The sequence below is a fragment of the Branchiostoma floridae genome, chromosome 2, assembly GCF_000003815.2.
Source record: "Branchiostoma floridae strain S238N-H82 chromosome 2, Bfl_VNyyK, whole genome shotgun sequence".
Taxonomy (NCBI): Eukaryota; Metazoa; Chordata; class Leptocardii; order Amphioxiformes; family Branchiostomatidae; genus Branchiostoma; species Branchiostoma floridae.
This window is the reverse complement of record NC_049980.1, coordinates 13,297,558-13,310,548: the sequence shown is the minus strand read 5'-3', so window position 1 is coordinate 13,310,548 and position 12,991 is coordinate 13,297,558. Positions and strand designations below refer to the sequence as shown.

Below are 12,991 nucleotides of genomic sequence, written 5' to 3'. Positions count from 1 at the left end.
CTCTTCATGTGGGTGGATCAATTATGTGGAATTGGTATTAAAATTAAAAGTTTGGGAAAAGAATTACCATACTTTCTGGAATAAAGTATGTACTTTTAAACTTTTTAAAATTGAAAAGGTGATACAAGTTGTTGCCAAAGTTGGGGTGCGTAATTTTAAACTACTACAACACGTTCATATACTGTCAGTTGTTTGGGGTAGGTGCTCTTCAGCAATGCATTAATGAGACCTTAAAGTTTTGAATAAATTAGATTAGGCTACAGCAAGTAAATATTATGGCTGACATCCTCTGCAGACTGCAAAAATAATGCGATAGGGCGAAAAAAAACAAGATGGGTGAAAAAAAAACAAGATGGCTACATTTTCAAAAATAGGCGCAATAAAGTTGTGATGATTGTTTTAACAAGAATTAAAGGACAAAACATGGTATCAGAGCCAACAAGGCATTCATTCCCGTATTCAAGACATGTACCGGTGTGGTAAAAGTGACTGTAGTGTTTGTTGTAGACTGGCATCACCAACAAAGTTGGTAACCACACTCATAGCTTCCATATTGGTGTCACTTTTACAACTACCCAATAAGTTTCATTTCTACAATGTAGTCCTGGGTACCTCGCAAGTGTCACTTCTACAAGTACAATTAGGCTACAACACAATATATTTGCTCATTTTGGTACTTTAACGTCATGTTGACCATCACTGCAGAAGAAAAAAATTCTTGTTTTTTTTTCTGAAATCAAGCGAAAATTAATGCGCGCGCTGATGTCATCCATAAAATTTACTTGCTGTGGCCTTACTTGGCGAAGGGATGGGTTCCTTTTTACCTTTCAGTCCCACGGGTCTGTATGAGACTTGCCCCAAATGGGTTGTATACTTTAATTATTGGTGCATACTTTATTCAAGAAAATATGGCAAATGTAAGAATTAGGAATGTAATAACTTAGTATTCTCATCTCACAGCTGCTTAAGAGGCTAGTGGATGACAAGAAGCCGACGGTCGACTCCCTGAAGCAGGAGGCAAAGCAGCTGTCCAGTATCGCAGACCCTGGGGACCGCAGGAACATTCAGCAGCAGCTAACGGACCTGTTCCAGCGCTGGGACGCTCTCACCATCAACACTACAGACAGGTAACAGTGGGAATCACTAATTTGAATTGAATCCATGAAGCAGGGCTGTCTCAAGGACCCGTCCCCCCGTCCCGGGACAGAAATTTGCCTGTTTTGATGGCAAAAATGTTACTCCATTCTCCAATGTCTCAAAAATCTTAACTTTATGACATGAAAGTGTTGAAATTCTATTCCCATAAGCTTCAAATGACATGTTTAATGAGGAAAATTACAACATTGGCTCCAAACAATAAGTGGGGCGGAAAAAAGTTTCAAGACTGAGACAGCCCTGTATCCAAGGTTTCAAATCAGAAATTTTCAAGCACAGAAGATTTTGATATTGGTGAATAATATAGGAAGGCTGCCAGTGTTATGTACTTTGGAATATGTATGATATGTGATTTTTTTCCAAATATTCATGTGTCAGGTACTGTAGTTCCTTTAGAACCCTGCCTGATTATCGTTCTTCCAAATGTACTGTAATCATTTTGTCAGCTCTCATTCAACTATTTGTGAGCAGAACACTAATGACCAGGACCTATATAATATAGTAACTCTCTATATTTGAATCTTCTGCCACAGAAAACAGAAACTTGAAGACATCTTGGAGGCTGCCAAGGATTTCAAGGATGCATTTGACCCCCTGGTGGAGTGGGTTGAGGCCACAGAGAGGAAACTGTCATCTCAGCAGCCAATCACCACAGACCCTGCCAAGATGGAGGCAGACACAACAGAGCATCAGGTTAGTGTCCTGGCTCACTGTTTTAACTCTTGCCTTTTACTCTGAAGCTGCACAGTGCAGATGGTTGGTCCACACTTGTGTCAACTGAAATTGAAGTGCAGTATGGAAATGTAGGTACATATGTATAGAGAGGATGGTAATGAAATGAAGGCAGGGGGAAAAAGCCAAAATGTCAGTAATAAAATTGGCTGTGGTTGAATGTGATAAAAGAAACTCACATTGTGAAGCCTAGCTTTATGTTTTAACCATATTGGATTGAACTTGAAGAAAATTCTCTCCTTTCGAGATTCTCTAACCACAAACTATCCAGGTATTGGCTGATGAAGTGGCCAATCAGAGGGCAGCAGTCGGTCAGGTGACTAAAGCTGGCCAATCATAGATGGAGCTTTGTAGTGATGATGAACAGGTGTCAGTGAAGGGTCAGATGGACGCTGTCAGGGACCATTTCAAGGACATTCAGGAAAAAGTCCGTCGTCGTGGAGACCAGCTTGAGCAGGCTAAAGAAAGCATCTTATTATAGATTGGCTGTGTTTCCTTTTCTTAGGCCATCACCAGAGACATTGCTGACCATAGGGAAGCTGTAGAAGATGCAGTAGAAACTGGGAAATCTCTCCTGGCACAAACTACAGGTTAGTACTGACATCCCTGTCAGATGGTATGTTCCAAAATGAATTGCTCTGATTGGTCAGAATGCAGTCAATTGGGCTTATTTAGTCACGTGACCCCCATTACTAGCAACCAATTGTGACCCTAAGCGATGCGCGTTGGCCGCCATTTTGGTGTACCACTGAAGTCGCGCGCGCATTGTCATATGCAGCTTTCCTCAAACCGTCCACAGTTTCTGCACAAAACTGCCTGCTTGGTCATCATGGTACTGTGTTTAATTGTTGGCTGTGGGAGTAGGACAGGACGTAGGACGGCTGCAGCACAGAAAAACGTGAAAAGGTGAATTTTTTTTTTGTTCCTTGTGTAGTAAGGATTTTGAACAAGGTCAGGCTGAAAACTGTCCCAACGAGCCTGTGATTGTTCCCAATGAGTTTGCGACTGCTCCCGAGGATTCAGTTGTACAAGATCAACCTGAAAACTGTCCCATCGAACCCGTGATAGTACCTGCAGAGGTTTTAGCAGCTCCCGAGATGGAAACACAGAATCCCTCCAGTTCAGAGAAATGTACACACTGTCAGATAACAGAGTTCAGGGAGTTACTATAAATGCAGAAATGTTCGCGGTGGATTAATGTTCGCGGTTTTCGCGTTGACCACTTCACCGCGAACTTAAATCCACCGCGAACATTTTTCTATTATGGTATTAGACTGTAGTTTACGGTGTTACCGCGAACTTAAATCCACCGCGAAAAGTCCTTTTTCCCGCTACCGCGAAATTAAATCCCCGCGAACTTAAATGCATTTACAGTACCTGTTCAGGGAAACAAAGGCTGTGCAGGATTTCACTGAGAACTACTTCACTGTCGCGACAGTGATGACAGGGTGAGATTTTACACTGGTTTGCCAGCCTTTGGCACATGGAAGATAATTTTTGATTTTGTTGCACCACATGTATCCAGGAAAACCAAAGCCTTGACGCCATTTCAGGAGTTTGTGATGGTCTTGATGAAACTCAGGCTCAATGTGCCTCAACAAGATCTGGCGTATCGATTCAATATCAGTCAGCCTACTGTGTCAAGGGTTTTCTGGTCATGGATGATTGTGATGGACATACGTCTGACACCTCTTATCAAGTGGTCTGAACGAGAGGCAATCATCCGTACCATGCCATCAAGTTTTCGGGACTCATTTGGGAGTAAAGTCACTATCATCATTGACTGTTTTGAAGTTTTCATTGAAAGGCCTTCTAATCTGCTCGCAAGAGGCCAGACCTTCAGTAACTACAAGAACCACAACACAGTTAAAGTACTGGTAGGCATCACACCACAAGGATCCATCTGATTTGTGTCTAGGGCATGGGGTGGGCGCACATCAGACAAGCACCTTAGGTCTCGTTCCGGTATTACTCCGCGGGTGGGCACTCAAACGTAGATCCTTCCAAGATATAAATGGGGCCCCAAATGGTGTGTTTATGTGGATGATAAATTGCCTTTTATCGCCCCCATGTCCTATCGAAGGATTTGAGATGAAAGGATGTGTACTTCTGACAGGATCGGGTGGAAAAGTTTCGGCATTCGGGCGATTCTCGGACGTGTACGTTTGTTTGTCCTGAGTAATGTGGTCAGCGGGTCACTGAAGGAAAGCCCCACTTTCTGGATAGTATTTATGTGCAGTTATAGATGTTATAAAAATCGATCCATCGGTCAGATTTGGAAAACAATTTTTTTATTGATTACTGGATATGTGATCTTTCAATAGAAATTAAAACGTCTCCCGCCGAACTGTTTCTTTATTGGATTTTCGCCCATTAAAGTTGCATAATTAAGCACTGTTGTAAAGGAGCGGACAAAAGTCCGGTATGAGACCCTTACTGCAAACTGTGGTCTGTTGGACAAGCTGAAACCTGGTGACTTAGTCATGGCTGATCGTGGTTTCACAATTGAAGAGAGCCTTGCTCTACACAAGTGAAGCTGGCCATTCCTACATTCACTCGTGGTAGCAAACAACTCGATCCTGCTGACATTGAGCAAACACGAGGCATTGCAAATGTGAGGATCCATGTCGAACGTGTGATCGGATAATTGAAGCAGAAATACACAATGCTGCAGGGAACACTGGAGATCCATTATGTGAGCCTTAGTGCTGGATCAACGGAGCCAATGGTGGTTAGAATTGTCAGAGTGTGTTCTGCCCTAACAAACCTGTGTCCTTCAGTTGTACCCTTCACATAAATGGACACAGGTGTGTTAGGACAGTATTACTCTGACCTTAATGTCCACGATTAACTCTAGCCTTTACATGGTATGTGGACACAGGTAGATTTACGTGTGTGCTGTCCAATCATGCACACATTCAACATGGATCCTCCATCACATTTACAGAGCCTCGTTTGCTCACCGGTGATACATGTAGGTAGGGGGTAATAAATAGATGATCTGTGTTCAATTCATAAATTTATTAAGATATTTCACATCAATGTTCTATTCTTTTGCTAAGACTTACATTGTTGACTGTTCGACAGTGGAGAAATGTTGCAGCATTGAGTTACAGTGAGATGAAGATGTCTAGGCTATCGCATTCTAAGAATTTCAAAACAGATTCAGGCTATGATAATAGCAATTATGTAATAAGAAAAAATAACTGAACTGTCTTTTTTCTATTCAAAGGTTTATGAAGATGTGTTGCAAAAGTGTTACATCCTTTGATAAGAATAAATGAATGTTCAATATTAAAGTACTTTCTCATTCACTTCTTTAATTTCCTGATGCTGGCCTTACCATTAACAGTAATGCAACTCTATTTGTCTTTGTGCTGAGACAGTCATACATCCCATAGTGCCTTATCAACTTCATCCTTCTCTAGTACCAGGATGTGGGAGGGGGGCTGCTCGTTTGGACTGGAGACTTGTACTGTAACACAGGGGAAGAACAAGGTTAATAATGAAAAATAACAACAGATTTTAATAACAACACCATCTCTAGGACAACTTGGGATAATACGTGTAAAGATGAGGAAACTTTCTCACCTGTTAAGACAGTCATACATCCCATAGTGCCTTCTCAACTTCATCCTTCTCTAGTACCAGGATGTGGGAGGGTGGCTGCTGGAATCCTTTAGACAATGTGGGCACTTCACCTCACCACAGCCCTGGCCACAGCAGTCACAGCTACAAATGAAATCTGGAGTGGCATGTAGGAACTGGTGCTCAAGGTGGACAAACATCCCACATTGCTCAACTTTGAAATTCTTGTGTTTGGTCTCCATCATTTTTCTGTATTCAGCAATTGCTTGCTTCTCATGCTTGCACCCATGTTCTGTCGCTGCTGTGGTGAAAGAGAAAATCTTCGGATAACAAATTGTTTTTATCAGTGACTTTGAGGGCACGGCGGGGTTGGTGGCACTGGCCTGTTTACTGATCGAGGCCCCGATTCTCCCAGCCCTGTGCTTGAAGAAAGAACTTCCCCGTGCCTGGTCTCTGGTGTCCTCCTCGATCAGTTTTCTCTCGCTGTCCGATAGCTGCACTTCAACTTTGGAGCATTCCTCCAGAAGATCGTCATAGCTCATGTCCAAATATTTCTGATCTGCAAGCTCAGAAATGGTTGCTACGTTGTGGCTGGTTGGGAGAAATGCTTCAAAATGCTGGTCCTCAAAACTCAACAAGGGAGACTTGAACTTCGTAGTGTCAAGCTTCTCAAATAATCCAGCCATTTCAGTAGCACTTGGTGTACATGTGTTGGTTGTAGACTCGTCATTTCCGTTGGTTTGTAGTTGTGGACATGTTATCTTGAGTTTTTTTGCTGAGCTGCAGTCGATGTTTCTCATTTCCGCCATTGGATTTGTGCATGGAAACGGAGTTGTGCGTGGAAGCCATGCATTCGGTAAGTCCGTCGGAGGGATGTCGGAGATATATTTCTAAGTAAAAGAGGATGCTTGCAACATGTGAACAGCACTCACCAAGTCCAGCCAAACAGTCACGGCAGTGTACGCTGAGGATGGTCCCGCCGGGAGTTGCGATGATCCACACATGGGCGCTGGGGTCGATCCATTCTGAGAGTGTTTCACTTTTCCGAGGACAACGTGTTTCCCAGCAAGAACCTTTGCCTTCAGACTTTCCACAAACCCGGACATGACATAGTTGTCGGCCTGGTGTGTAGAAACTTGTGTCCAAATCCAGGTACGAGACAAGGTCGATCGATTCCACGGCTGGTAAACTATCAGCGTCTAACTGGTCCTCTGGAATCAGAAATGGATCGATTCCAACAGCAGAAATCTTCTTGTAACACAGGAGTACATGGGGCTGCAGGCACCTCGCGTAATCCGACAACTGAATTTTCTCTGCCATTTTGGAAAGCTTGTCTCAACTTTGTTGTTCTCCGCTCGCGCCGCGCTGCAGCTGCACAAAGTGGTATACCAAAATGGCAGCGCGAGGGGTGTGACGTCATGCTGACGTCATGTGAATAAGCCCTATACATGTGTCTTAGTGACTCATGAAACTGATCATGTCATTGGATATAATAATAATATGTAAAGTAAAAAAAAGTCTTAACGAAATGTTTTAAACAAATTTCACCACAGGAGATGATGTCCATGTCATTCAAGAGAGACTTGACATCCTGGAGGACCGATACGCCAACATCTCCTCCACGGCCAATGGCAGGCAGCAGAGATTGCAGCAAGCTCTCCCACTGGCCAGGAAGTTTAAAGATGCCACTGAGAAGCTGTCTGATTGGCTGGACAAGGTTGAGGCTGATATGGGTACAGCTGAGGTTGCTGCTGGTTCTGAACAAGAGCTGGAGAGATTCAGGGTAAGATGACTTGACATGAAAAACAGCAAAACCTTGGATTTTAAATATTTTGAGTAGACTCCAGTTTGAATTGGCATTGCTTGTATTGACCATATTGTGCCAAAGCAATGTCATCGCCCAAAAGTACAACCTAGCTTTATGTTTTAACCATAGTGGATTGAACTTGAAAATATTCTCTCCTTTTAAGATTGTCTAACCACAAACTCTTCAGGCATTGGCTGATGAAGTGGCCAATCAGGAGGCAGCAGTCAGTCAGGTGACCAAAGCTGGCCAATCATAGATGGAGCTTTGTAGTGATGATGAACAGGTGTCAGTGAAGGGTCAGATGGATTCTGTCAGGGACCGTTTCAAGGACATTCAGGAAAAAGTCTGTTGTCGTGGAGACCAACTAGAGCAGGCTAAAGAAAGCATCTTGTGATAGATTGGCTTTTTTTGTTTCCTTTCCTTAGGTCATCACCAAAGACATTACTGACCATAGGGCAGCTGTAGAAGACGCAGTAGAAACTGGGAAATCTCTCCTGACACAAGCTACAGGTTAGTACTGACACCCCTGTCAGATGGTATGTTCCAAAATGAATTGCTCTGATTGGTCAACAGAATGCAGTCAATACATGTGTCTTAGTGACTCGTGAAACTGATCATGTCATTGGATATGATGATATGTAAAGTAAAAAAAAGTCTTAACGAAATGTTTTTAACAAATTTCACCACAGGAGATGATGTCCATGTCATTCAAGAGAGACTTGACATCCTGGAGGACCGATATGCCAACATCTCCTCCACGGCCAATGGCAGGCAGCAGAGATTGCAGCAAGCTCTCCCACTGGCCAGGAAGTTTAAAGATGCCACTGAGAAGCTGTCTGATTGGCTGGACAAGGTTGAGGCTGATATGGGTACAGCTGAGGTTGCTGCTGGTTCTGAACAAGAGCTGGAGATATTCAGGGTAAGATGACTTGACATGGAAAATAGAGCAAGAAAAGAATAGTAGGAGGGAGATAAAGATGGGGAAGTCTTTTATAAAAGAAGAGGAAAATGTAAAATGAAAACGTAAATATCAATTTTCTTAATGCCTTTTCAGGTAATGTTATGTTTATAACCAAACAAAGTATTTTAAAAACTTTGTAAAAAAAAAAAGAAATATAAAAATCCAGATCATGATGATGTTTTGCTTTATTTTCAGGAATACAAGAAGCAGGTTGATGGACACAAGCACCTGGTGGCGAACATGAACGAGGCTGGAGCCAAAGTGATGGAGTTGAGTCCCGGGGAAGGGGCACGTTCCGTGGAACACAAGATAGCAAACATCAACCAGCGATATGACTCAGTGATTGCTGCTGTGAGTATGAACGGGGCCTAATGAGTTCATCTATGTCATTTAAGCATGGCCCACAAATTAAGATAGGGGAATACACAAGGTTACCCACTTCACAACAGCAGGGGCTGCATAGGTTTGGGCCAGCTCATTTCAAATACAAATCTTAAATACCCTCAATCATGTAGCTTGTGATGACCCGTGTCTCCATCTATTTCTATTTCTATGTGAAAAGGTATGCATCTGATGGAAAACTATGCAGCACATTCAAATGTTGTGGAAAATGCCATTTTTAATGCAAAAGTTTCTACAAAAACAATGGTCCGACAGATTTCAAGCACACTAACACAAGATGAATTTTTTTCAGTTGTCTGGCAAGAATGGGGATTCTCTGAATGTGCTAGCCCAGCAAGAGGAAGAGGGCCTCACACAGACACAAGCACAGGTGAGTAATGTATGTGTGGTACAGGGGCTTCTGTACAGAAGAGTTTATAGTAATACATATCGATGACATTTCATATGAGAGTGAAAAAGTTTCTATTGTTCAAAAATGACTGAAGAGAATAATGGACAAAACATTTATAAGCAAGTTGACAGGAAGGTTGCAGGACAACAGGAGATGGGCAAGACAAGCCCAAGACAAATATCGTTCATACCATTCAACTGTTCAATTCATCATGCTTTATAAAAGGTTATGTCATTGTCCTTAGGAAAAGTTCTCCTTACTTTGAGACAAGCAGAAAAAGTGTTGCTCCCTCAAACTGTCCAGTATGTCCTGTTTTTCCACTGAACTTATATGCATGCTTATATGTGAGTACTATCTGGAGTTGATGACTAAAGACAGCCAGAGAAATACCTGCACAGAACACTGTTCTGCATTCCTACTATCATGCATTCTGTTGTCCAGTCGGCCTTTTACACAAACCGATGCTAGCATGTGCGAGACCTCACAGCGACAGCAGAATTTCCGAGTTTAGAATGTGAGTTTAAGTTTGTAACAGTAGTATCCAATCCGTCGTGAAACGGGCAACAGGAACTTGAAGTTTAAGGTTTCGGGGGCGGCTGATTTTAGTTCTCTATTTGTTAAAAATGTAATTCATATTGTGGCGCTTATATGTGTAGTATACATTGTAATTCATATTGTGGCGTTTGTATGTGTAGTATATATTCCTGACCCTAAATGGTCTGTAACGTTTGCGATTATTCAATTATAAATAGGCAAAAATATCTATCCTTGGGCTCTCCAGAAGGGGGGCGCAGCTGGCTCTGCGGGAATGGCGAAATAATCCCCCGGGTAGCTTTGTGCATGCGCTCTATGGACCGAGGAAAGGAGTTCTCAGAAGCTTGGCTAATAAACACACAAAGAAACATACTGTACTGCCAAGAAGGTGCTTGAAAAACACAACACGATATACACAGCATCTTAGATGTGACCTATATATTATTCAGTGCACAATGCACACGTCCGTGGAAGAGGCGAGTTTAAAAGACCCAGCGCGCCTCCCGCTAAGAGGTGACTGGGAATATAAACAACCTGGGGGAAGGAGCTCACGGTGGGAACAGCCAACAAACACTCACAATCTCGTCATTTTCTCTTGTTTGCAAGACACTGCGAGAGTTTACCAGCTGTTTGGGGGTCACAACAGGTCAATCTAGTAAGGAGGGTCCTTGCTGCTGATTTTGGTGGTGTTGCATTGGATTTTGCGGAAAATACATGAAATTTACGGTCGATGGGCAGGTTTTATTTTTTTAAGTTTTATTGCAAATTGTTGCCCGAGGGCTAATTGCAAGTGACAAAAATGACATACAAATAATGGTAAACAGTATACTGAGCGACTACTCTAGTCTAACTTAAACTAGTTAAAGATGTAACTTACTGTGTTTGACTTCTTTTTCTGAGACAGTGGAAGACGAAAGATCCCACTTTTTCTGTAATGTGTGGGTATTGCGACGTTAAAAGGAGAGTAGTTTTCTTTTTGTCTGTAAACGTGGAGATATTAGGATAAAATTTGGTGGCTTCTTTTAAGAGCTCTTTTCTCTCTTGATCATAGAAGGGTCAGTTTAAGATAAAGTGTGTTTTGTCTTCTACCATATCTAACGTACAATATTTACAAGTTCTTTCATACACGGGTAACTTCTTATATCGCCCCTTTTCTATTTCAAGGGGGACCTGGGCACTAATTCTAATTTTACTAATAGCACAGCGCAGATCAAAATCATCTGTAGTTCTAAATATTTTTCCATAGTGTACGATGTCTTACATGTCTTGTAAAACTTTAACTTACCGGTATCAATACTCAAATTATGACAGAATGTTTGGATATACATAGCAGAAAGTCTAGACTTTAACATTGTACATATCAGGGCTTGAAATACTGGGTGCATGTGCACCCAGCTGCACCTAAAATTGGAGCTGTGCACCCAATTATCTTCTGTGGGTGCACAGGGTGCACCCAAATATTTTCTTTTATTATGTAAAGATATCAAAGTATGTAAAGATATCAAAGTATACAAGTATACATCATATTCTTGACATCTAAGTGTTAGATAGATGATAAAAATGTCTGCCATGGTACTTGTTTAAGAATTTGATAGCTTGTAAGTTTAATTATTAGGTTATTACTTAAATTTAAGTGGTGCACCAATTTTTTAAGCTGGGTGCACCTAATCCCAAAAATGAATTTTGAGCCCTGCGATACAGATTTAGTGTCACAGGGTGATCTACATGAATGGACCCTTCCAACCGAACACCATACGCCCCGCCCCCTGTTCGATCTCGGATTCTATTTCAAAACCTCGGTCAAAAACGGCGCGAGTTGCAAAAACATGGCCGCCGCCGCTATTAAGCTGAGGATACCGACTGACTTCGGTTTAGCTTTTTAGGCCCTGAAATCCTCTCAGAACAGGCAAAATAAAAATGCTATGCATTCTTTGTGGAAGGCTACATCCACTGGGTGCATTCGTTTGAGAAGGGGACGTATATAGATGCCGTAAGGGCGATATAATTTAAGTCAAAGCGGAAGCGGGAGGCGCTCCATAATATTACCTTGTTGGTGGGCAAGAGTGCCCGGTTTCTGACATGTGGTCGATGCAGGTGTTCTACCGCGTTTGTTGCATGCATGGCATGTGCACAGTGTCACATGCTCAGGAGAAAAACCAAATTAAGAAGAAAGCAGCTCGGTCACTCACGGAGAGGGAGCTTGTACCACGTGCCAAATATAAGACCCTAATACAAAGTCCGCTAGTGCAGAGCCCGTTTCTTCTACGTACACTGTTTTACATGTACATCCTAGCCAGGAACAAAGTAATGCTATGTAGCGCCTACACTTCCCAAAACAACTATACTCAGTATAGTTTTCAACAAAAAAGGCATAGCATTTTTCTTTGGCTAGTCCTGCCCCACTAGGGCTGTTCTTGACCGAGTATTCGAAATAGAATAGGGGGTTCTATTTGTTTGATATGGCGTTCGACTGGAAGGGTCCATTGAACAAGTATGAGTGTTACACGTTGTAACAATGATCTTCTACTGTGACGACTATGCAATAGAGTTATGTTGAAACAAAAGAGCATCAGCTTGCAAAGGGTGTGTAACAGGATCCATCTGTACAAGTCACAACCAATAATGAATCACCCTAATATGTCTAAATCTAATGGAAATCTACCCAGCTCTGCTCTAGATGCTAGATTACTACAGTTTCTGAAAACCCCAAGTATATTTTTGCAAAAGCGGTGATGCGAAATTTCGATTGGGGAGCTGTCATTTATGGATTTGGTACCCCAAATTTCGCATCCATATAAAAGAATTGGCGTAATGCAGGAATCAAATATTTTTAAAAGACATTTTGGTGAAACAGGTGAACGGATAAGTGGTTTTAGACTGTACATAGCTTCACACGCTTTGAGTGACAGCTGCTTTTTGGCCAGGGAGAAGCTTCCCGATGAGGTAATATTCAAGCCCAAGTAACAGTAGGAATGAACTATCTCCACTGTGTCTTGTCCAAACGAGAATGCTTGGTTTGGGAAGGACCGGCCGGGTTTATTAAAGATTGATGACTTTTGTTTTCTTCAAGTTAACGTCAAGTTTCCATTTAGTAGAAAATTTTCTTAATCTATTTATAGAATTTTGTAGTCCTTTATCGGATTCGGAAAATATCACGACATCATCTGCATAGATTTTCTATAACAGACATGATACGAATAAGTTGTGTAACGAAGGTGGTGAACATTCAGCATCATCAAGCACATGTACAAAGTCGTTTAGGAATAAATTAAATGATGTGGGGCTGAGATTGCAGCCTTTATGGCCACTAGACCTGTTTATTTGCTATAATTATGAAGTAAGGAAGGTAACTGATCGCATTTTTTGGTCGATTCTTGTAGAAAACCGTTCAGTCTTCAGACCCGCGTAGCGCCAAGGACGA

The 12,991-nt window shown here is 42.0% G+C and overlaps 1 protein-coding gene across 1 annotated transcript in view; it reads left to right on the top strand.

The window, feature by feature from the left end:
• LOC118404247 (dystonin-like) overlaps positions 1-9,301 on the top strand; it is a 54,078-nt gene extending 44,777 nt beyond the window's left edge. Inside the window, exons 9-17 of the mRNA XM_035803296.1 lie at positions 961-1,127; positions 1,689-1,848; positions 2,393-2,477; positions 7,029-7,258; positions 7,708-7,792; positions 7,972-8,201; positions 8,439-8,594; positions 8,938-9,024; positions 9,281-9,301. Coding sequence (XP_035659189.1) covers positions 961-1,127; positions 1,689-1,848; positions 2,393-2,477; positions 7,029-7,258; positions 7,708-7,792; positions 7,972-8,201; positions 8,439-8,594; positions 8,938-9,024; positions 9,281-9,301 — 1,221 coding nt within the window. The remainder of the gene's footprint in view (positions 1-960; positions 1,128-1,688; positions 1,849-2,392; positions 2,478-7,028; positions 7,259-7,707; positions 7,793-7,971; positions 8,202-8,438; positions 8,595-8,937; positions 9,025-9,280) is intronic.
• Positions 9,302-12,991: the final 3,690 nt, after the last annotated feature.